The 26,345-nt window shown below is 43.7% G+C and overlaps 1 protein-coding gene across 1 annotated transcript in view; it reads right to left on the bottom strand.

The window, feature by feature from the left end:
* Window positions 1-12,731: 12,731 nt before the first annotated feature.
* The window catches only part of GGH (gamma-glutamyl hydrolase), a 31,949-nt gene continuing 18,335 nt past the window's right edge, over window positions 12,732-26,345 (bottom strand). Inside the window, exons 5-9 of the mRNA XM_088469318.1 lie at window positions 23,247-23,385; window positions 22,629-22,735; window positions 18,504-18,594; window positions 14,970-15,107; window positions 12,732-13,246 (exon numbers count right to left, since the gene is read on the bottom strand). Of these exons, the coding sequence (XP_088325444.1) occupies window positions 13,128-13,246; window positions 14,970-15,107; window positions 18,504-18,594; window positions 22,629-22,735; window positions 23,247-23,385 (594 nt within the window). The 3' untranslated portion in view covers window positions 12,732-13,127. The remainder of the gene's footprint in view (window positions 13,247-14,969; window positions 15,108-18,503; window positions 18,595-22,628; window positions 22,736-23,246; window positions 23,386-26,345) is intronic.

Here is a 26,345-nt window from a genome sequence, read left to right on the forward strand (position 1 = left end):
CATCGTCCAGCGTTTGTGGCGCGCGTAGCTCTGTGTTAGTGGGCAGGACTTGGAGCCTCTTCTCTTCCCACGATACCAGCCGCGGACTGCTCTAGTAGCTGTGACAGGCAGCCGGCGGGCTGCCTGTCAAGAAAGAAAGCAGTGACTGGGGAGAGTGGGGATGTGCTAAGGGGGCGGGGCCACAGGTGACAAGCGGCCCACCGGGAATCTTCCCGCTGTAAGTAATGGCCAATCCGCCCCTGGCAGAGGGCATCGCAGGTCAGGGGACACTGTTTGGGCCTGTCACTTTTCCTGTTTATTATCATTCTCACTTGTAGCTTCCTCTTCTTTTATCCCCAGCATCTCCTGGCCTCCCCTGTCTCTTCCCAATGAGGGCATGGCTCTTTTTCAGGTGCACTCTTATGTCCCTATTTAAAAAATGGGGAGGGGGGGCACCAATGCTCTCTTGGGCACAGGGCAACAAAAAGTCTAGTTACGGCTCAAATCCTGAGTGAACTTGCTTAAACACAAATTTCAAAACAAAGACTCCATGGCCTACTTTGTGGGCACCATGTAGACCTCTATGGCCCTGACAAACTTTAAAAAGAGCCAAAAACCTATTCCTGGTCAAACTACACCACCATGCCAAATTTGTATATCATGTGCTCCCTCTTGTGGCCATGGGTTGGAATCAGACTGTTCTTTAATTCTCAGTACAGGTACACTTGCAGACTTGCAATACATTTATAACTGCAAAAATGCAACTTTATGCATAATAAAGGGAATTCTGTTTTTTTTTTTTGTAGCTGCGTCAGGAAAAATACTCTGCAATCTTTTGCAGCATAATAAGTGAGTCTGGAAATGTTTTTTTTGGGCTGCTTTGGGATCTACAGCGCAAATTTGGAAAGTGGGGTGTATGTAAAAGGGATGGAAAATAGCGTTTAGATATGGTATCTTAAATGGTTACTATATTTGGTTGTACCAGAGCAAAATGATCATACTAACTAATTGGAAATCAGGTTTGGTGTCCTTAATATAGAAGTAATAAAGCTGCTTCTGTATATGTAAAGAGGGGTATTGGACCAATAATTCAATTAATAAATCAAATTCCATTCAAAATGTTACTATTAAGTTTCTATCCTAAAATACATTTTAGTTTAGCTTTAAACATACTGTATCTTATATGTGAATCATGAGACTGAGAATACTTCGTCTGTCTTTATTGCATGCATTACTTTTGTATATTTAGTTTTGTTTATAAAGAGCATTAGGAAGATACAATAGATATCCTACTGAAAGTATACGCAGCATCAGACTGGCTCACTGCGGACCGGGGATATGCCTGGACCCGGCCCCCCTACAGTACTTGCTGCTATGACAGAACCTGTTCCCTGATTAGCTTAAGTGTCAGCAGCATTATTTTATCATGACATAAAGGGCCAGATCCAGAGGCAGACGCAATGGTGATGTTTGCGCAGTTGAGCAATTATTTGCACAAAAAGTCCTGAAAACCCCCTACGGCGGATGCGTTCCCATGAGTGCATGCAAGATATGCTATTGCATATGGAGGCGCTGACAGTAGAACTGGCATTCCTGGGAGGGTTACTGGGAGGTGGCCTGAAGTGTGCGTAAAAAAAAGTCTGTCTCATAGGTGTGTTATGGGAGTGTCCTGAATGTGTCAGTGATCGTGGCTGCATTCCCAAATGCTGAGCCATAGCCACAGTGACCATGTTTAGCCAGAGTTGAGAAGCAGACACTGCGCCAGCCATAGGCTGGTGCAAGTATCAATGAAGGCCGGGATGGAGCGCCAATGGTAGAGTATTTGGAACCACCGGCATATTTGCACTGTCCATGGCATCTCAGGACTTGCACTGCCTGGAGCACACTAATACACAATTGGGAGGCTGACCCTAGCATTTGCATATTACCATGTGATGCAAAAATATTGCAACTGCGGCGGCATTAGCGTTCACCTCCCACTGAGGCACACAGTGCGGGAAGAGATGCAGTTCAAAGTGAGAAGACCTCAGGTACGTAGTGCAATGGGTTGGAGGGAAGAGGGTCACAATCCACTAACTTCTCCCAAATAAATGTAGCCTATTTGTTATAAGGAGAAGAGTCTCTCCCTATATAACAAGCCCTAAAGCTGGTAAAAGCTATAAACTGATATCACTTGCGATAGCCTTCGCCAGCCGCCTCTGGCAATAACTTCCCCATGTACCATCCTACATGTACCACCAGCTATTTTTCCATTTCTTTTTTCACTTTTTGTTAAAACTGCTACAGGAAACCGTATACACTGGGTGGACCAGGACTGGCCACCGAAGAGGTCTCTTCAGTATCGTCTGGGAGCTGAGCATTTAATAATAAATAGACCCTTGAATCTTGTCGGCACAGTAAACCAGTCCACATTGCACGCTTTATTCTATATTGCAGAAGGCTAATTATACTGAAATGCGCTGTTGCCCCCTTTTTCACAACCTTTAGTTTAACCTAAATTGTCAACAAACTGATGGAAGTTACTTGGTTACATGGGCCTGATTCTGTAAGGATCGTAATTGCAAAGCTGCACGCAGGCTATAGATATATGATGTATGCACTCAGGCAGCTTTGCAATTGCGATCCTGTGCAGATATGGTAATGCAGCAGGAGGCATCACTTTCCCTGTGCATTACTTAACCGAGGTACGTTCAACGCAGCATCGGTTAATCTGCGTACCATCGGCCAGCTGCAGTGACCCATAGGGTCCCACAGCCGGCCTCCGCAGTTTAGAGGAAGAGGCCAGGAAATCTCAGTCACCCGATGGAGATCCTGGCCTCTCCCCTCCCCCATTGCTTATTATGGCTTGTAATGCCTATTTAAAAGGCCAGCTGATGTTATTAATTAGGTTTGTCTTTCACTGTGCAAATGTATTAATTTAACTTACTATTTAGATTACGGGCTAATTTACTTTGAATCTCGTCTGGCCGTGTATAAACACACTGGGCATCACAGGAACCCGAAAGTTTTTATTTACGCCACAGATCACGGATTTATTAAGAACCACGTTTGCTTGTCTATTTTGAGTCGAAGATGATACTGATCAGGTTGTAATGTGTGTGAGGTCAGTCATATTTGCCCCTTCTCAAAAGACTCCTCTGAGCACTGCACAGATCAGTGTGATCTGTGCAGTGCTTCTGTGTGTATACTGTAAAGAAAGGGTTTAAAAAAATCTGAAAAAAAAACTGTTGTGGGATCCTCCCCCAAAAGCGTAACTAGTCTCGGACCTCTGACCCCGTTCTGGTACTGGTAATTCGGAGGGGGTAAAACAGCGTGTCTCATTTTTTGTCATTTGTCATATTTCTGTCCTGTGACTGTGTGTGCCTGGGGTATGTTTGTGGAGAGTAGAGATAAGCAGTTCGGTTTTGACTTGGTTCTTTTTACCAAATTAGTGCAAGTTCGGATTTATCTTACTGGCTATCCAAACCATGTGAGAGCCGGTTAGCCAATATGATGCGGATTTTGAGATCTGAACATAACCAAGTAAAACCGAACTGCTCATCTCTAGTGGAGAGTGTGTATTTGGTGTTAGTGTAGTTGTTCGTTTTCTGTGTTGTTTATTTGCTTCTATGGAGGGGGGAGAGGAGTAGTAGTGAGGAGGAGATGCAGCCAGAGGCAGAGGTTGGGGAGGAGGCGCAGCAGGAGGTTTTATTATTTATTATTATTGTATTATTTGCATTGGATGCAGTCAAGAAGCCGCCGGCTTCCCAACTGTCTAATCCCAGCAGGGGTCTAATGATAGGCGTCGAAATCCCGACGTCTATCATTATCCTTACGCCGGGAGCCCGACGCTCAGCATACCGAATGAAGGTAAGCCGGGCGGCGGCCATGGGGGGTGTGGGGAGGGTTAGGGGCTCGCCCGGGAGGGTTAGGCTAGGGGAAGGGGGGGTTAGGCACTCCTGAGGGGAGGCTAGGGTTAGGCAGCCCCCCTGGGAGGATTAGGTTTAGGCTGCGGGAAAGAGGGGGTTATAGCAGCACAGACGGTGTAATGGTAGCATTACTGCCTCACAGCACTGAGGTCGGGTGCTCCGGTTTCCTCCCACACTCCAAAAATATACTGGTAGGGTAATTGGCTCCCAACAAAAAATAACCCTAGTGTGTATGTGTGTGAGCATGTGGTAGGGAACATTGGGGGTCATTCAGACCCGCTCGCAAGCGGGTCGATGTTACCCCAATGCGCATGCGCACTACGGAGGGAGCTCCATCGTGCGCATGCGCGAGACCCGGACAGCGACAGCCAAGCTGTCGCTCCGGGTCTCGCACCAAAGGGGGCGTGCTGTCGATGGTGACATGGGAACGCCTGCCATCTGGGTCCTGCCCCACTGACATCACTAGTGATGTCAGTGGGAGTGATTTTGGCTCTGATAGAGCCAAAATCACTCCAGGGCTTGCGGTCACCGAGACCCTACCGCAGGGTCTCGTCGCAAGCCCGATGGTAGCAATGGTCTTGACCATCGCGACCATCTTTTTGGCCGCTCGCATATGCTGTGGGTGGTCACCCACAGCTATGTGAGCGGCCAGGAGGCCACTCCATTTTTAGGTAGGAGGGCACTGATTCAGAGCGAGCGCTCTGGTCAGAACGTCCGGCTCTGAATCAGGCCCATAGATTGTAAGCTCCACTGGGGCAGGGACTGATGTGAATGGCCAACTATTATCTGTAAAGCGCTGCGGAATATGTGTGCGCTATATAAATAACTGGTAATAAATAAATAATATTGCTAATAAACCGGTGTTTATGCAAATAATATATTTGGGGTGCTGATCTCTTCTTTTGCATTAACTATCTATCTGACTCGTCCAACATCGGTATCCAACTTGAATTTGAATTCTACTTTGGGAGCCCATTCTAGCTTCCTATACTACCCCCATACTCCATCCAGCCTCCGTTCTCTGTCCCCACACTGCCCTCCTCCCACCTCAGTCCCAGAGACAGGACATGTTGCACAATCTCACTTGTTATTTGCACTCAGTTTTGTGTAGCAGTTGTTATATAGTCTGCACAGTTTGTATTGTTACTTTTCAAAACTATTAAAAACAGATTAAAAAATATTGTATATTATTTTTGTTTAAAATATGACATAATAAATATTCCTTTTAAGATAGAAATGGTCTGAAAGAATCTTTACTGTTTACCACTTAATTCTCGTGATTGATAACGTTATAATTTAAATTTCAGATTTAGGGCCCCCTGAAGGCTTAATCCAGCTCTGCCACCAACTCCTCAACCCAAATCACCCACGGCCACACCTGCTGCAGATCCTGGGGCACAATTTCTGCATGCTGCTTCTTCATTTGAGGACAGACAAGTAGAACAAATGAGCCAATTGGGCCTAATGTATAGACAACTGAGGAGGAGAAATCGCTCATTGTCTGACGTTAATATCACCCTAAATAGGTTGTATTCAAGTGTAGATAATGTCAATATCTCTCTGATCTCTCTGATTCAACATTAGAATGTAAGAATCAATTATTAGAATTTGAGAATCCTTTCCTTTCCCAAACAATGCTGAGTGATTTAAACAGACACAGGCTAATTGTTCCACAATCAGAACTCCACACACTACCTCACTCTCAACAACACTACCCAGACGGAGATTCATGTTTTAACTATATATAATGTAATAAATTATGTTTACACATTTCACACATTGAACTCCATGGAAGGAGAGGTTTTTTCTAAAGCTGCATACACACACAACAATTTTGTTACCAACGATTTTATGAACGATTTTTCTGTGTGATTATCTGTCAGTGTTTTGAACTACAAACGATTTTTGTAATAAAAATCGTTCAGTTGGTCAGTCAGAATGAACTACAAATGGGAACGCGCATGAACTATAATCGTTCATCGTTATAACTCAGAAACTGAACGATTTTTTCAACGATTGAACGATAACGATGTCGTTATAGTTAAATCGTTCAAAAAATCTTTACGTGTGTATGCACCTTTAATAATAGTAGTACAACACTAAATTATGGGCCACTTACTAGATATGTAATCCCGGTGGCTGCATAGCCGCCGGTTGAAATGCCGACGCTGGAAGAACGAACAGTTAGAATCGCTACTCCTCTCCCCCCCAACCCTCCAGGGATGATGTCTAACCCTAAGTCCCCCCAAGGGGTGCCTAAATCTAACCCCCCCTGCCCGCACCCTAAACCTAACCCTCCCAGGGGGTGCCTAACCCTAACCCCCCTCCCCCCAGCCTAACCTTCCCTGGAGGGATGCCTAACCCTAAATCCCCCCCGGGGGTGCCTAAACCTAACCCCCCCCCCCTGTTACTGCTAACCCTGTCCCCGTTTACCTTAGTTCGGAAAGCCATCTGACGGGACTCAGTCGTTGGGCTAAAGATAGGCGTCAGGATTTTGACGCCTCTCTTTAATCCTATGTTGGGATTTTGACGCCGGGATTCCGTCAGACGGCTTCCCGGGCGTCGGTATTATAACTACCTCCCACTAGAAATAGTAGTTGAATAGCAGTATTGTTATTGTTTACAAAACCCTCCACTATTACCGGTGAAAAAGCTGTCGATTAGGGACTGCCTGACAGTAACAAGACCCCCACCTGCTCACTCTCTATTGCAATAAACAGCAGCAGAGCACAATATCGGACTCTTTGCTGGGACTATATAACAATATTCCACCCAATTTGTCAAAATCTCTGGCCCTACATTTTAATAGGCTAGAAGTGTGTTCTATTACCTATCACTGATCTAGTGGATATGTGTGCTCAGCAGGTGTATGCAAAAGCGACAATGGATTTATAAGCTAGGAACAATAGCCATAGCCTGAATCACCTGTTAACAACATAATTATTAGGGGTTCAATTATGAAACAACACCTATATTTCTGTGGGTTTTACATAATGTGTATAACAGATGTCTACATACCCAAAAGCCATCCCATTTATCCCGCTTCAAACTGCTCATGGGAGGGATGACTGACTGAGGATGAAGGCGTCGTGACATGAGCCAGGATAGCCCAGTACAACACCAATTATGTTGCATCACACACCACCTGCACACTCATAGAACAGGCATGGTGCATATATATATATATATGTGTGTATATGTATATATATATATATATATAAATAATCTGTCCTACTCTAAGAGGAATCCCCCGCTAATTATGGTCCCCGCATGCGGTGATAATTTTTTGCATCTCTAACAGCTACAGTAATTAATATATATATACACACACACACACACACACACACACACACCAATGGGTCCGGCTCTCCCAGGTATCAATTAATATGCCTCGGTGCCTGCAAAATATTAGATACTTATCGGTAAGATGCAGCACTCATAGGACTTATGACAGGTATTTATTGCAAAAGTGAGACAATCAGCAACATTTCAGTGCCTATATCATGGCGACACTGTCTTCAGGCTTACATACAAGCAAAGTGACATACCTTAGATACAGACATCATGTTACAAGTGAACGCCTCTCGGAATGGGTCTAACCACCTAAACAGGGGGAGCATAGTAAATGACATCATCACTGCTATACAATAGTGCTCCCATCGCCAATGAGATAATAATAAACAAAAACATACACATATATAAAAGATCATATGGAAACACATTAACCGGAATAAAATGCACTCGGCACCGCAACAAGGTCATCAATAAAGGTGACAATTCCTATATTTTTATATATCTAAACAGATAGGATAATATCAAAACATAGTGCACATGCATATTAAGCTGTAAGTACATGGACATATATAGACTATTTATCTGCACTCTATCAGAACTACCTAAATAAATAACATATATAAACAAAAGTCACATAATATAGACCAATACACAGTGTCCTATTGCTATGTAGGTACCTAATTATATACTAACCTATATTCTAGTTCAAAGAAGCTATATGGCTGCTGTGCTAATAGTCCTAGAGATCACTCATATATGCAGATATGTATGTACATTAGTGGGGCAGGGCACACATTAAGCATTATTGTCCACACTGTAATCTAAGTAATATTGCACATGTGTGACAACACAAAACCAACTGTACTGTTACTGTGCAATATAACTGTACCAAAACATTGTACTGTAATCACAAAAAGTTATGTATTCCCAGGTGGTCGTTGAGTCCTTTGGGCACAAGGTTCCCCTTCCACCGGCTTTCTAATTGTAGGAGCCTGAGACCTCTGTCCCTACCCCTGATGCATGGGGGGACATGATCTATCATATGGTGTATGGAAACACGCAAATTCGCCTCCGCCCAAAACATTGTGCTATTCCTTCAGTAGTTAAAGTCATGCTTCTGCTGTTCTTTGATGGGCACGGTATGATCCTACAGCACTGGGTTTCCCCATAGACAGATAATTAATGGTGACTACTATGCAAACATCCTGAAAACCCATTTGTGTGGAGCCGTGAGGAAGAAAAGACCACATTTGCTGAAGAAACAGTCTACTGTACGTCTTTGAATCGTTGCAAAAATGTAGTGCATAAAGGACGCTACTTTGAAAAAGAAATATGTTCAGATCCTGTGGAGTCATCTGATTCTGAATACAAACAAATCAGTCTCATTACTTTTCAATCAGCCCTCGTATAAATGTTTTATTATAGGTTATTTTTAGGGATGTGCAGGCTCGGATAGGTTCGAGTTTGCACGTGGAGTTCGGATTTTTCCCTCCAAAAAAACGGAACTCAGAACGAGGCAAAACGTCATCTTACATGGACGAACATCATCATTCCTGGTCTTTTGTCCAGGAATGATGATGTTCGTCCATGTAAGATGACGTTTTGCCTCGTTCTGAGTTCCGTTTTTTTGGAGGGAAAAATCCGAACTCCACGTGCAAACTCGAACCTATCCGAGCCTGCACATCCCTAGTTATTTTATGTATGTTTGATATTAAACTGCAAAAGGCTTCTCCTTACCATGCAAAATAATTGAAATTAAGCAAACCAAATAATCTACAAATATTTTTATATTTTAAAACCGCTATTAAACACTGTATTGAAATGTAACCATCCACGGAAGAACCTAGACCTACGTAGGCTCGGTGGTACCTCAATAAGCTGCTGATCCTCTGATTGTGCCTCCTGGGCCCTTTCAGTCAGGTGTAGGAGTGCTGAGTATCTTAAGCAAGTGGTGAGCACAGAGCAAATGCCTGCTTCAGCCATATTTCCTACAGCCAATTTGCTGCAGGTGATTTAGGCCCTGATTCAGACCCACTCGCAAGCGGCTGTCCGCTCGCAAGTGGGTCGATGGTCTGCACTGAGCATGCGCACGACGGAGGGAGCTCCGTCGTGCGCATGCGCCAGACGCGACGAGCGAAGGAAAGTCCTTCGCTCGTTGTGTCTGATCAAAGGGGGCGTGCTGTCGATGTTGATTGACAGCACGCCCCCTTTGGTGGGCGTGCCTCCCTGACGGGGGCGTTCCCACGGGAACGCCTCCCGTCAGAAGCCGGCCCACTGACATCACTAGTGATGTCAGTGGGAGTGATTTTGGCTCTGATAGAGCCAAAATCACTCCGGGGCTTGCGGTTGAAAACCTCAACCGCAGGCTCCGGCTCGCAGTTTCGATGGTCGCGATGGTCAAGACCATCGCGGCCATCAAACTGCACGCTCGTATAGGCTGTGGGTGGTGACCCACAGCTATACGAGCGTCCAGGAGGACGCTCCATTTTTATGGAGGGCGGCCCTCATTCAGAGCGTGCGCTCTACTCAGAGCGTACGGCTCTGAATGAGGGCCTTAGTCCCCTTTTATTTGCATCATGATGCTTGGACAAATGGGAGCACCTTTGACACAAACCCACCACTCATTGGTAGTGCATTCTGACTATTCAGGTTTGTTTTTTCTATCATTTTTACAAACGCAATGGTTAGTAAATTCAGGATTTCTATTGCGGTCTATATAAATTGAAAACTTGTAGGTCCGATGGTCTAATGCCATCTAAAGTTGGGTTTTTATGTGTATTTCCAACTACTTTGTCCTTTGTAAATCTCCAGATTGCAAAATAAACGAAAAATCGCAGAAAAATCCAAAATCAATGTTTATGCATTACTATTTATTTATATACCACCAAATATTGCAAGGCAATAACAAATAATATTTAATCATTCACTTCAGTCCCTGCACCAATAGAACTTACAATTTATAATCCCTATCACATGGAAATACACACACACGTTACTTTACTCAGAAGCAATTAACCTACCATATATGTTTTTCGAATGTGGAGGAAATCTGTGCACTTGGAAGAAATCCACATAAACATGTGAAGAACATACAAACTCAACACACATCAAATAGAGTGAGATATATCAAACCTTGGAGAGATAAAGAACCAACCAATCAGTTTCTATAATTTTTCAGCCTGTAAAATGATGGTTAGAATCAGGTTGGTTGGTACTTTATCTCTCTCATAGCTTCTTACAAGTGTCACAGTGGCAATATGTTGCCACCAGCTTGATCTACTAAAGAGGTGAAGTTAAATTACTATTTGGACTGTGTTTATCTTGGCTTGTGTATGTTGTGCTGGGAGGGGATGCGGTTAATTTACCGCCGCCCAGAATACCAGCCGTCGGAATCCCTACGGCGGAAGGCCGACCTGGGACTAAAGATAGGCGTTGAAATGCCGATGAACGGCATCCTGAACGAGGTAAGCCAGGAACAGTTAGGTAGTAGCCGGGGTGGGGGGGGTAGGGTTAGGCACCCCCGGGGAGGGTTAGGCTAGGGGAAGGGGGGTTAGGCACCCCCGGGGGAGGTTAGGGTTAGGCACCCCACCTCCCCGAGTAGGGGTAAGTTTAGGGTGCGGGGAAGTGTTAGCCACCCCCCAGGTAAGTTAGGCACCACCAAGGGAGGGGATAGTTAGGGTACTTACGTGCCCTTGTTGGGATGTTCCCCTGTCGGGCTTCCAGCGTCAGTATGAGAACCGATTTCATACAGACTAGCAGACTTGTCCATGAAAGATCAAAAGATCTTCACAAATCGTTCATCAATTCCTGATGATCATTATCGTTCATGTGCATGAACGATTGCACAAAACGACCAAAGACCACAGACCAACAATTATCAAAGCCTTTGTTAATAAAAGTGGGCTGAAATATTTATTCAAATCTATATATGTTGGTCGTTCCGGCTTTGAAAACGTGCACCGATGCATGAATGATAACGATGTACAATAATGACTAATTGACGGGCAAAACACAACGACGCAAACGACCGGTGGGATCGCGCATAGCTGGTCGTTTAGGGCATTTTGCTGCATGATTTGCGGACGATTTCCAAGCGATTGAACGATAACGACGGTCATTATCGCTCAATCGCTAGGTTTAATCACCTAGAGCACTGGTCGGGGAACAGGGGTAAATTACCCCAAATAGGGTAAAAATGAAATTCCTGGGGGTAATGGACGGACAGCCGGGCATGCATATTAATCATTGCATGCCCGGCTGTCCATCCATTACCCCCAGGAATGGAGGTCACTGGCGCCGGGTGCTGCGCCAGTGTCCTCCAGCCCGGCGCCGCAGGGAGGCTCTAAGCCGGACGCCCACTGAGATGTTATTATGTTATTACCAGCGGGTGCCTGGCTCCTTCCATGCAGCGCCGCGTTAGCCGGAGGCTGGAGTTCACTTTTGAACTCCAGCTTCCGGCTCTCCCCATGCGCACTATGGCGTTTCTCCCATAGTTCCGAGGAGCAGCTGGGCGTACAGGACGGCTTGTACAAGTGGCACTACAGGGGCACTATATGGGGGCACTACTAAAGGGGCATTATATGGGAGCACTGCTAAAGGGGCATTATATGGGGCACTGCTACAGGGGCATTATATGAGGGCACTACTACAGGGGCCCTATATGAGGGCACTACTACAGGGGCACTATATGGGGGCACTACTAAAGGGGCATTATATGGGAGCACTACTAAAGGGGCATTATATGGGAGCACTACTAAAGGGGCATTATATGGGAGCACTACTAAAGGGGCATTATATGGGAGCACTGCTAAAGGGGCATTATATGGGGGCACTGCTACATGGGCATTATATCAGGGCACTACTACAGGGGCCCTATATGAGGGCACTACTACAATGCAAAAGGATCCAGGCTCATTTTTATTTTAGATGTTGTATTCTATTCTATTATTATATCGGCAGTGATTTCCCTGACTATTATTACACTGCATAATAATTTAACATTGAGGTGTCGCTAAGAAAAAAAAAAAAATACAAAGCCATAATAATTAACTTACATAACATTGATTGCGGCAAACCCATGGGGGTACACACAAAGGGCCTTTTTGTGTTCTACCCTAAACCATAATATTCAAAGTTAAATGTTCCTCGATCAACGTGTGAAAATATAATTAAAGACAGTACGAGATATTGAAGTGTCAAGTCAACATTTAATTGTAACAAGACCCTTTATGGAGTGACACAAGAAATACATTCAGTAGGAGATATAACACCCTCCCATGATGCGTATGGGTAATACATGTTTACTTTCAGTGTTACCATATCCGTAACACATACAGCTTGACCTTTTAAAATCAACATATAACTCTGTAAATTAAATAAAAATGTGAAGGAATGGTGACTCTTTTGTAAATACAGTAGAACTGAGTTAATGGGCAAAATTTACTAAGCGGCGGTTTGATGGCGGGTTCTATTCTATTCTAAACCCCAGCGGTTTGGTGGCACGTTCTATTTGGTTCTAAACCCCGGGGGTTTGGTGGCGGTTTTGCAGCAGTTTCTAAATGACAGCCCTGATCTATTCTATTCTAAAATGTGTTTTGATGGCAGTTTTGCAGCGGTTTTGGCCTTAGTAAATCTGCAGATTTACCAGCTAAACCGGTGCCAAAATACAGTCAATACACACTTTAGAATAGAATAGAAACCGCTGCAAAACCGTATCCAAACCCCCGGGGTTTGGAACAGAATAGAACCCGCCACCAAACCGATGAGGTTTAGAATGGAATAGAACCCGCCGTCAAACCACCGCTTAGTAAATTTTGCCCAATTACTAAGAAAAATTAAATATGACGCTTTATATGATTTTGCATTAGCTGCAAATAACACCAAGTGCTCAGCAATAATATATTCTCACAACAGGCTGCACCACATTAACTGTACACTGTAGAAGCTTTAAAAGAAATACATTTGCTCAAAGACAGATATGTTTCCAGTGTACATTGGGCAATAATTATATATTAATGGATGTTCTGTTTCTTCTTCCTCTAAAAACCGATGTTGACTTTTCCTGGCTATAAACATAAAAAAGAGGCAATTAGTATTTCAAAAATGTATTTATAGTATTTAGCAAATATGGCCCAGCCTATCCAAGTTATTTCTAAAGTCAACATAATAAACAAATTTTGGATTGTCAGATGCTCAAGGAGCATAGACTCTATTCTGCTCAATTACTCTAGGTTGTATTTTTTAATTAGCTAATATACTATACTGTATTATGTTATAGAGGTTTTAAACAATAAAGATATAAATAGAAAAAAAAACACCTAAGCCTGGATCAAATAGATCATAGCCCAGTGTTTCCCAACTGGGGTGCCATGATTTAGTGGTCCAGGACCAAATTAAATTATTTATGTTCAATGTGACAGGCAAACACAATTTACTTAATTTAATAATTTTTGCTGAATTTCTCAATGAGAAACTTTTGGCCTATGGGTGCAAGTAATAACATGAATAAAATGCTGATACTCGAGGGCACCATGATTCAAGAAAGTTTGGGAACCACTGTCATAGTCTATTTGGCAATGTTCAAGCTACACCCTACATTGATACTGAATGCTTAAGAGTACTGGCAAATTGATTCTTAAATGATTACTAATTAAAGAGTAAATCATGGTACGCTCTTCATACTGTGAACACAGGCATATACACCACTAGCTCTGCCCGTGTGCCTGCAGCAGTATTATGTGTTAGAGCTGTGCAACTGGCAATGCCAACAGGGGCTATGGTCTCCTTCATTATGGGAATACAACTAGCAAAAATTGCACTACTGGTCCTCATACATAGGGGCCTATAGAAGAACTTACAGTATGAAGGAATGGGGCTATAATTATATATATATATACACACAGTATGAAGGAAGGGGTTTATACTTTATTTATTAACATTTATTTACTTATATAGCACCAGCTTATTTCATTGCGCTTTACAATTTGGAATAAAATAGAACAGTAACAAAACAAGACTGGGTAATAGCAGATAGACAAAGAGGTAAGAGGGTCCTGCTCGCAAGCTTACAATAAACACAATACAGAATAACGGAAGGGACCAATATATAAACACTATATATGCCATAGTGTGTATCAAATAGAGGACATTTTGTCCTCTACTCAGTAAAGTAGAGAGTATCCCCCAATAGCCGTAATTGCCTAAATGAATCAAGAATAGATGCAAACATGTAACACAGGAATACAGGCCTTTGCCAGCATGAATAGCAATCCATACCCAGTTGTTGCAAATTAGCTTGTGGTGGATCTCTACTTAAAATTAACTAGTTTTGCCACACATATCCTGGATTGGAATGAAGTCTGATACTGGGATGGCTGAAGGATTAAGCATAGCTAGGTCATGTTCCTGTAATAACCACAGTACTTTTAAAGCCTTGTGGCATGGTGTTTTCTTGCCTATTCACAGATGCATAGACTGCTGCGTAAAGAGAGGCAGGCAAGTGACTGACAATGATTGCATTGAAATGTTGCTCTATGTCAGCCTTGAGAAAAAGCCAAACATTGTTATATTATTTTTAACCTGCTGCGGTTCTGAGATGTTAGATGACTAATGTTAGATGAATAACTGTAAGCCCTCTTTCTGCACAAGTGATGTTGTTAGTGCCTGAGGAGAGCATTACATGGGACAGATAGGTGCACCTAATAAACTGGGCAAATAGAAAAAAAACAGAGGCAGCCTACATTAGCACATGCCAGTGTAGTACAAGGTGACTCATATTGATGCTCTTACCTTCTTTAACAAAGAATTCAGACATATAATAAGCCACATGCACAGCTTCAGCCGTATGCGATATATCTGAGGTTATCCTCCATTCAAATGGATTTTTTTCAGGGTGCCACTGGACTCCATAAAATGGGTAATTACGAGCTGCAAAATATTGGTCATTGGAAAAAAATAAAAAAGCTTAGAATGGGGGAGGGAGGGAGGGTCACAGAAAAAGAGAACAAGAGAGAGAAGAACACAATAGGCGAGTGGAACAAAATACAGAACGAACAAGACAGACTGGAAATAACGAGCGAGAAAACAGAGATGGGGAGGATTAGAGAGTGCCACATGGACAATAATACTGACAATGCTATGTGTAGGATACCCCATAACACATATTAGAGGGGATATTATATATATCAGATGAGAAATGAGGTATGAAAAGTCAACATGGACTTAAATCATACTTGCCTACCCTCCCGATTTGGTCGGGAGCCTCCCAAAAATCGGGTGCCGCTCCCGACCTCCCGGGAAGGCAGGCAAGTCTCCCGGCAGCTGCCGACCCTTCCTACCCCCCACCGCAATTACGAGAAGCTCCTCGGCAGCGGGGGGGCCTGTGACGTGATTCACGCAGATTCGCGTCATTTTGGCCCCGCCCCCTGCTTCACACTGCCTGTAATATCGGCAGTGTGTAGCGGGGCGGGGCCAAAATGACGCGATCGCGTGGCTCCGCCCCCTGCTCCGCCCGCCCAACTCTTGTAGTCTGGCCGGCCCCGCCCCCATCTGCTGGCCACGCCCCCCACTCAAGCCGATCTGGCTGCTCCCTCCCGGAAGGGGCAGCCAGATAGTCGGCAAGCATGGCTTAAATTGATAATAGCATCTGCATCATTAATAGGTGGGGTGACATTTATGATGATGCTAATGGTTTTCTACATGCCATTAGCGTTCACAGAGGTGGACATGGGCTTGATGATGCTATATGGGCTAGCTTCCCTGTAGGAGAAATACCTGATCTCAGGGCAGTCCAGTAAAATAAACAGTGATGGATAATACTCGTACAATGTCAAAATGTGAAAACACACATACAGATGTGTCCCCATACACCTATCCCTTTTGCACTATATGGAGCGAGACGCCGAACGCGGTTTCCCTGCTGCAAAGTTTTTCGTCACTTTTGCGTCTTAGGGCCATATTCAATTAGCGGCGAAAATTTAAGTTTTTTTCGCCATTGGCGAAAATGGCTGCCAGAAAACAGGCAAAAACGGCAACAGGCGAAAAAGAAAAGTTTTCTCCATCCCAGGCCAGGAGAAAAAAAAATGCAAAATCCCTATTTTTGGCTAAAAATGTTAGGATTTCTTTCAGAACCCTTTGAACAACCCCCCCTCTAATGATAAATTATCGGGGGGAAAAAGGGGGGTGTCCAAAGGGTTTTGAAAGAAATCCCTAAATTTTTAGCCAAAAATAGGGATTTTGCATTTTTTTTCTCCTGATCTGGGATGGAGAAAACTTCTCCAGCTTTTTCACCTGTTGCCGTTTTCACCTGTTCTTTTGTGTGAAAATGTTGCAGTTTTTTGGGCGAAATCGGTCGTTTTTGCCGCTAATTGAATACGGCCCTTAGTATGCAAATGGTGTGCTAGGTACTTACATTAAGGTTTTTTTGTTGCAGAGGCATCGGTATAAAGTCACAGATGAAAGATAAGAACCCATGGTGCAGGTCACTCGTATGATACCTAGATGGTGTACTCTCCTCAACTTTGCATCTTAGTTCGCTTATAGAGGGGTATTCAATATGAAAGGTTAACTTCCCTGGCGAAGTTAACGTTTCATATCAGAGTTTTTTTCTGCATAAAGGTATGGTGCGCGCTCCCGTTTATCCCCATATTCAATATCAAATTAACGAAAACGGGAAACTCCGAAGTTGGATTTGCGTAAAGTTACGAATTTTTCCTTAAAATAATTGTAAGACCCCCTAAAGTTGTAAAAACATGGGGGAACACTATGGATACCCCCGTTTTAGCCTTTAATTGAAAGTCGGGGATTTAAATAGCCGTAGCAGGTCACATTTTCCCGACATTGAAGAAGTTATGCAGAAGAGCACTTAGGTTATTTTTTTTCGTTTTTTTTAGTGGTCCCATCAAATTTGGGGTACATGAAAATGGGTACTAGCATATTTTGGTGTCCCTAAAGTAATTTTTTTTAAATTCTGCATTTGTGCACCTGCCGCTATAATTCTATTCTAGAAAACATCTGCCGCTTACTTGCAGAATAGCCCTGAACCTATTTCCCTATTGTTTAACAATTTTTTCCCATTTTTTTTTTTTGCACCCCAATTTTTAAATTCATTTTTTGGGGTGTCCCTATTTTTTTTTTAAACTTTTTTTGACACAGTTCTTTTTTAAAATGTCAATCTCAGGGGTGCAGGCTATTTTTTTTTAAGCCTACACCCCTAAACCCCAATTCTGCACTTTTTTTCGACACCTATTCAATGGTGAAAAGTTATCACCGTTTTTTATCAAAGACTTGTCAAAACTACGATAAGTCTTTGAAATTGAATAGGATGTAAAACTAAAACCAGTGATATTAACGCAAAAACATTAAAAAGTGCGATATTAACGCAAAAAACGATGTTATCGCACCCATATTGAATACCCCTAATAGTATGCTAGGATTAGTGTTTTGTGCAGCTAAGTGGCAAAGTCTGTGGCGCACTAAACGGGGCTAATTGGCGCTATATGAGGATAGGTGTATGTGGTACAGCGGTGTAAAGAGTGCAGTCCTTGCACGGTTATTACAAAAGGTGCCCTTAACCATTGTCATGTATTGTGTGTCATGTGAACACATTGGCAAAATTATTTTGCCTAGTACAGATTTTAGAGTGACGGGAAACACTCAATATCAACTTTTTTTTTTCTTTACTAGTTTTAATGTTAAATAGGCATAAAAATATATGTCAGAAAATAAATGTAAATGAATGACTGGCCAAACACTGGTAAACAAGTTCCTAAATATATTTATTTTTCCCCAATTCCCTTCCTTTCTGCCATGAGAGAAAGAATAAAATCCTGTCTGAGGCATAGATCCTATGCATAAACTGCATCTCTTTCTACATAACTAAAGCTGGCCATACACGCTACAATTATCGGGGCGATCCGACCGATATCCGCGGATCGGCCAGATAATTGTAGCGTGCGGGCGACCGAGGGTTAAATATTGCTCAGTCTGGCATGCCGGATTGTCCAGCATACCCGCCCGATGCGATATTTAAGAGGTAACTGTCGGCCGCATCGGGCAGTGTATGCCCAGCCATGGCCGACAGACAGACATTTCCTGTGTTCCTTCCCAAGGAAGGAACAGGGAAATGTCTCCTCCCCCAGGGGCGGAGCGCAGATGTCGGGCTAATACACTGTGAGAAATCTCAGTGTATGCCGCGGACATCTGAGGCTGGCAGGCTGCCAGATAAAATTCCTGCCAGACCGACAGACATTTTATCTGCACGTGTATGCCCAGCTTTAATGGCTCAAATAAACCTATAAGACTCTAACAAAGTCCAGTCATTACCTTCAAAGGTAGATATAAATTCCAAAGTGCCATCAAAGTTTGTAGATAAAACATTATAGAAATTTCTCAGTTTATCATTTGCTGTAAAATTCTGTTCAATAATAATAAAAAAAAAAAAGACAGAGGTGACATTAATACAAGCAAAAATAAGCAATATAGACAAAGAAATAGACAAACACAATCCTAATGTATTTCAGGAACGTACTGCAGTTCATGCAATGAATCTTATTAGCTTCTCAGATAACATTTCTGGCTCCTTAATGTCTTAAAAATGAATTGATGTATGTAAAAGATGAAAAATATCCCCCAAATGACATCTAGAAAAGTAACCTCTCCCCCTCCCCTAGTTATTAGAGCTAGGGGCTCATTGGAGTCGGCATCCTGGCAGTCAGGCTGCCAGTGGTAAGAATACAAGCTCCGGAATCCCGGCTCCAGAATCACGACGGTAAGTATTAGGGTTAGGAGTTAGGCACTAGGGGCAGGGTTAGGTTTAGGAGTTAGGCACTAGGGGCAGGGTTAGGTTTAGGAGTTAGGCACTAGGGGCAGGGTTAGGTTTAGGAGTTAGGTTGCAGTAGAGGAGGGTTAGGCTGTGGAAAAGATGGGTTACGAGGAGGGTTAGGGTACTTGCCTGTATGCGTCAGGATACCACTGTCGGTATCCCAACCGCCGGGATCCCATAACCAACCCATAATGGCTCACATACAAGATGAACACACGTGCAAGTTATTTTTGTAAAGTACTGTGCGTGCGTGCAAAATCTCTGTTGAGTGAGGTATATGTTACCCATAATATCCTGTGTGCACTAGGCTAGGTCAGGCTGGGCTGGTGACACTAATAGGGAAGTGCCTTAGCTTAGTGCTGACAGCAGGTTCCCGAGGTTGCCCCACGCTGCCTGCCTTCCTGCCTGACACTGCTACTACCAGCATAGACTGTAAGTGCTAGTATTAGTAGCACTTTTGGGAAGAGGATATACTTAAGGAACAATTAAAAAAAAAAACATGAATAAGTCAGTAACCATAATCTTTAAGAGGAAGACAATGATGGAACTCTCTCTACTGCATTATATACTTAAAAGCTTATTATCCACCTGCATGCAGTCACACATATATTTAGGTATGTTAACCCCATAAATGCTGTTTTTTTGGAGGCATTTCACACCTGCATTGGGATGTAAAAGGCATTCATCACTACTGCAGGTGTTATAGGGTGCTGTAAGTGTGTGTGTGTGTGTGTGTGTGGGTTAGCACTACTTTGTGGAGTTGACTACACAACATGCAGCTCCCAGATCGTGAGGGAGGTTTCTTTCTAAATAGGAGTTTGTCAGGGAGGTATAGCTTTAATAAATGGTTTGTATTATGTTAGTGCAGTGTTGGCTAACCTTGACACTCTAGCTGTTGTGGAACTATATATCCCAGCATGCCCTGCCACAGTTTTAGCATGCCCTAATAGCAAAACTGTAGCAGTGCATGCTGGGTTATGTAGTTCCATAACAGCTGGAGTGTCAAGGTTAGCCAACACTGTGTTAGTGCATTTCTATTCAATAAGTGGTTTAGCTTTGGAATAGTTCATTCATTAGTCATTTATCCATGGGCGCTATTTGACAGATTATAACCTATTTGCAAAATAAGAGAATGATGGGAAAATGAACAGGAGATTTTGGGTTGTAGGGAGCCAGGACCTCACTATCCATATACTCAGTTGAATAGATTTACACCAGTACGTGGGCTTTAGGCCCAAAATATAAGATGGAAATTTACCATATATAGCAGGGGTGGGGAACCTACTTTCTGCCGAGGGCCATTTTGATATATAAAACATTATTTGCGAGCCTGGTTTAGGCCATGCCCCCTCCGCGTGATGTCACATGGGGGCGGGGCCACAATCGCTAGTAATTACAGCAATGCTCGGAGCATCCTGAGGATATTCCGGGGAGCTTTGTGGGCAGCAGTGTGACCGTCTGAAGCATCCTAAGGACGCTCCAGGTGGCACTGCTGCATAGATTCTGGCTGCAGGATGCCATTCTAGGCACCCTGCTAGCCAAATGAGGCTAGCAGAAAAAATCTCTGAGGGCCAGACCAAATGATAACTAGGGCCTTATAAGGCCCTTGGGCAGGAGGTTCCCCATCCCTGATATTTAGAATATACAAAAGAGATCCTAAATCACAAAGGTCTGGGAGCCCCTGTCTCAAAGGCATTGTCAGTCTGGTAAATGAGGGATGCCACTATTTTCATGGCAGGAGTGGTGCAGTGAATCACTGGGCCCCATTGTAGAACTTAAAGCTGAGAAGGGGGTCTATTTTGAGCATGGGTGACCAGCGTGTGCCCACCTCACACCAGCCACTCAGTGTGGATAACTTAGCATTTTAGCATCACTCATCCTTCTAGATTTCAAAACACCATCGGTTCTTGGCTGTAGATAGCAGTATTCTCCCCTGTTTAATGTTGTTTTGAGCAGCCGCTGTTTTAAGCCTTTGCGGTTTGCCCAAGGGCATAATTTCAACTGTGTACACTTATGTATTTGCTATCCATACGCAGCTTTTATCCAAGTTTTAGCAGCAGGTAAAAGGAGACCCCAGACTATTTTCTATCCCGAGGGGCACAGAGGGATCTGCAATGTAGTTTTATTTTCCCATGAAAGCCAAAAAGCAACTAGATAGTGCCACTCACACAATGGTTATGTGTCACACTCACAGTTGGTAGGTCTGGTGTGTAGCCCACCCAGGGAATAAGAGATTTATGTTTGGGGAGTATAGAGCTCTGTACAATTTTACAGACAGGAAAGTAAGAAAGGTTCTGAGGGCATTTACAATTATAACCTTATTATTGGAACAATATTGACGAATATGGTCAATAAGGTCGGCAAACAATACCTCAATTTTGTTTTTGGGTCACCCATTTTATAGGTGACCCACAAAAACTTCTGGCACAGTAAGAAGATTTCCAAAATAGGGTTGTTCTATAACTGGGTGCAGGTTTCTCAGTATTTACTTATGGAACGTAAAATTGTCTGCACATTAATGCCTGGCTGTGCTGTGTAGGACAGAATGAGGAGCCTGCGTATTGGAGGATGACCACAATGTAGTATATTAGTATAGGATCACAGGGGCTGTCTCTGTACCCTCATACTCTGACTGTCCTTCTTGCCTCCTCTGCAGCTCTCCTCGCTGCAAACCGCCCCTTGTGGTTCTCTGCTAGCGCTGGTCCTCATAGTCAGAGTCAGGGGACTATTATCCTGTAACCAAGTCTGACAGATACAAACTCTAACCTGAACTGTCCCTACCGCACTCGTCAGACTGGTAAATTAAATTTAGCATATTTCTATTCAAAAAATGTGGATGTTGTTACCTGCTCTTTTAAAGTGAAGTTGGATTTTAACAGCTCTTCTTTTATGGTTCAATTATCATTATTTTTCTTATGTAATAAATATCCTATTTTTATATTAGGTGTTCTGTAGTATTCTATAAGCAGGTTATTAGCAATTTTTTTTACACTAAAAATACCGGTCTAACGACAGATGTGTCCTCATGTACTATTTCCGCAGTGGCACCAAACAGCCCTTCTTGGCTTAACGGGCCTCATGCGTTTCGGCTAACGCAGAGCATTTATTTCACTCAAATGTGCATCTTAGTGGCAATGCAATGTGACAAAACCGCTTAACAAGACTGTACTGAGTCATTTGATATACGACACTTGTACATCTGTGTGCGAAGGAGTCTAAATCGGTGTACAAAGTGCCACAATGCAGCAGCATTTATTTCACACCAAGTTCCATTGTGCTATATCTGAGGCTTAATCCTGTGCGGTTACAGTCACAGCTTGTCGTCTCTGGTAGATTTATTGGTGTTTGCATGGTCTACATTGCGAAAAAAGACCAAAACTTAAAGAAAAAGATGCTATGCAGCGCAAAAGCGTCTCGCGACACATGGCGTATTGAGGCTTGGTGTTTGAGGACACATCTGGAGCTACCCAATAACCCTTGCTAATACCCGACTGAAACTGTAGTTACATGGACAAAATGTACAATGTAAGCCTAATGAGCCCAGTAATAGACTCTGCAGCATGACAAGTCATCTGTATTTGTTATCTAGAGTTTAAAGGACTCGGATCTGAGCAAATTGTATGTACCTGCATAGAGAGACTCCAGGAGTGGAAGTTTGCTGTTATAGGCATATTGGAGAGAGCCTTATATAATGGTCGTGGAATATGTCGGAATAATTTGCTGCTGTATGCACCTAGAAAAGAAACACAATTCAATATAAATTCATTGAAAAAAATAAAAATATTAATCTATGCTATAATGTTCTTAATTGTCAGTCTAGTAACTGTGCTGTAGAGCTTTCAGTGGCTGCTAGGAACAGGAGAGCGTCCCCCCCTCACCTGCACTGGGGAGCAGTGACAGCAGAATGGGGGTCTGCCAGTGCCTGGACTAACACCCCTCCTGTTACCGGTGCATTATGCTTTTACTGCTCCCAATGCTCTGTGCATGCGAGGGGGGAGCTCTCACCTTCTGGAGCGATGTTATCCTAAATATCAGCTTCAGGAGAAACATGTAGGGGGTTTTCACTACTATGTGTCTCATTTGGGATGTTTATTCATTGCTGGACACTGCTCATAAAGAACTCCTCATTTTGTATGGACAATAGAGGAGATTGGTATAGGGAGAATCAACATCCGCCAGCATTGAACATCACTGTGTATGGAGGTGGCCAAACTTAGAAATACTGCATCTAGAAAACTATATACCATTGGTAAAGTTTAGTGGCAATGATATGTCATCTGTTTCGGTCAGTGTTAGTAGAAGTTCTCCGCTTGTGAGAACGGTCAGTTCTTCAAACCCTAAACATGTTCCCCATATAGGAAAGTAGTCCCCTTTGTCATTGGCCTGCGGGAAAAGGAAAATGTACACTATTAAAACACCAGTAAACATCAGAACAAAGCATATAAATAACATTCACATACATCATTTTGTTAATGTAATGCAAAAAATAAAAACCTCCCTCCACTAATAAATAAAGTCACAGGGGGCTATTGCAATTAGCTTATAACATCCAAACTGCACATTGACTTAAATTCTAAATTCACTGAGACTTTGGGGAGAGAGGTATCAGCAGGGGCACGTGTGCCATGAAGGCCATTGTTCATGTTGGAGTTGGGAAACTTTATGTGATTATTACCTGGAGGTGCCCCTTATTAAATACATTTGCAAATACTATTTAGTGAGCAGGTTTTACTTAATATAATAACTTGTGCCGAAAACCATCTAGTGGATAAAAGCATAAATACTGAGCAATGAATACTATAGAGCAGTGGTTCTCAAACTTGGTCCTCAGGACCCCACACAAGTCATGTTTTGCAGGTCATCCAGCAGGTGCACAGGTGTATTCATTACTCACTGACACATTTTAAAAAATCCACAGGTGGTTATAAATTATTTAACTTGTGATTCTGTGAGGAGGCCTGGAAAACATGTACTGTTTGGTGTCCTGAGGACAGAGGGCCTGATTCAGAGCCGGACGCTATTTGTGCTCGCTCGTTCAGAAAAAAGGGGTGGCTATTCAAATGAACCATTTGCTCTTTGCGGTCTGTTCACGCCTCTAGGTCTGAACGAGCGAACAAAACATGCGGTCGTTTTTTTGAAAACTACGCCCCCTGGCCGCTCGCATCCTACGTCATGTCCGCTATTTATTAGATTAATCGAGTACATCGACCAGCGTATGAACTGCTCGCTATTCTTGTGGTTGGTTTTTCCTACCGCAATCATGCGAGCAGTTCTGACTATAAATAACCCAGTGATGTGGTCAATGACGCTGCCGATTAATTATACACACCCATAAAACGCCCATTTTGACCTTTAAGCACGCCTGCATTCTGATCTCCACTCCCCGTTTTCAAGCACCTTCCCCCGTTACCACCCACATACGCCTCCTCCTGTCACTCAAAATAGCAGGCATTCGCTATTTAGCGAACAAACGATTTTTGGACGCACTGACTGGTTCGTGCATGCGTATTACGATCCGTACGCATGCGCAGTTGGGCAAACATCGCTCGGAACGAACGAGCGGCCGCTTAAGAGCGGCTCTGAATCAGGCCCAGAAGACCTCATTCAGACTCGCTCGCAAGTGCTATGCGCTCGCAAGCGGGTCAATGGTGAGGGCCTGCGCACCGCAGCGCTCGCAGTACGCAAGCCCCGGAGCGAATGACAAATTCACTCACTCCGGGGCTCGCTACAAACGGGGCGGCTTTCGATCTTGATCGACAGCTCGCCCCGTTTTGTAGGCGGGGTGGGGGGGGTGGGGTTGGCCGGACTCCTGAAGAAACGCCTGCCGTTTGTAGGCGGCCCTACTGATATCAGCAGTGAAGCTAACCGGGGCTTGCGGCAGACGAGAACCTACCACAAGGGTCTCATCGCAAGCCCCGATGGTCGCGATGGTCTTGACCAACGCGACATCACCTGGCCGCTCGCTAAACCTGTGGATGGTAACACACAGCTTAGTGAGTGGCCAGGAGGCCGGCTTCTAAAAACAAAGTGGCCGCCCTCATTCAGAGCGAGCGCTTGCTTTTTTGCGAGCGGCTCTGAATGAGGTCCAGAGTTTGAGAACCTGTGCTAGAGAGGAAGGAAATTGAATATACATGGAAGAATACAACTCACAACAAACATTTGCAACAGAAAGATACACACATCATTGTTTGCAAATGTTATGGCATTTTGCCTAGGCTATCGCTTACCAAGGGATCAATGTTGCTCAATTAACTATAATTATTATTATGGCAGCAGGTTCAGATTTAGGCCCTCATTCAGAGCCGTACGCTCTGAGCAGAGCGCACGCTCTGAATGAGGGCCGCCCTCCATGAAAATGGAGCGTCCTCCTGGACGCTCGTATAGCTGTGGGTCACCACCCACAGGCTATACGAGCGTGCAGTTTGATGGCCGCGATGGTGTTCACCATCGCGACCATCGAAACTGCGAGCCGGAGCCTGCGGTTGAGGTTTTCAACCGCAAGCTCCGGAGTGATTTTGGCTCTATCAGAGCCAAAATCACTCCCACTGACATCACTAGTGATGTCAGTGGGCCGGCTTCTGACGGGAGGCACGCCCCCGGCACGCCTACCAAAGGGGGCGTGCTGTCAATCAACATCGACAGCACGCCCCCTTTGATCAGACACAACGAGCGAAGGACATTCCTTCGCTCGTCGTGTCTGGCGCATGCGCACGACGGAGCTCCCTCCGTCGTGCGCATGCTCAGTCCAGAACATCGACCCACTTGCGAGCGGACAGCCTCTGCCCTCCAAAACCCTGCTCCCTTCACCCTCTTCATGCTCGCCCATAGCCCCTCCAGATTGTCAGCTCTCATGAGCAGGGCTACCTCCCCACTGTATTCTCTATGTAATTATGTAATATGAGCTTTGCAATTATGTAAATATATATCCATATCCTATGTACGGGGCAGGAACACTCAGTAATGTTTTGTTATGTGTACAAAAATATAAACAGCTGATGTGCAATATAAATCCTATTGCATTGTTTCACCAACTTCTAATTATATATCCTGTGATACACATTCATACACATTCTAATGATAAAAGGGCATCACAAGGCTTTAGACCCCCATACATCAGCAATTGATTGCAGCAATCGTGCAATTTGCAATCGATTGTGTATAAAAATCTTTCCCTTTTTCAATCGATTGTGGCAATTCTGCAATCGATTGAAAAAGGGAAAGATTTTTATACACAATCGATTGCAAATTGCACGATTGCTGTACTCAATTGCTGATGTATGGGGGCCTTTTGGGATGAGAACAGGGTGTTTGATTCATGTTAGATATAGAATATATAAATATAT

Source organism: Taudactylus pleione, unplaced genomic scaffold (genome assembly GCF_031769625.1).
Source record: "Taudactylus pleione unplaced genomic scaffold, aTauple2 ptg000090l, whole genome shotgun sequence".
Taxonomy (NCBI): domain Eukaryota; kingdom Metazoa; phylum Chordata; class Amphibia; order Anura; family Myobatrachidae; genus Taudactylus; species Taudactylus pleione.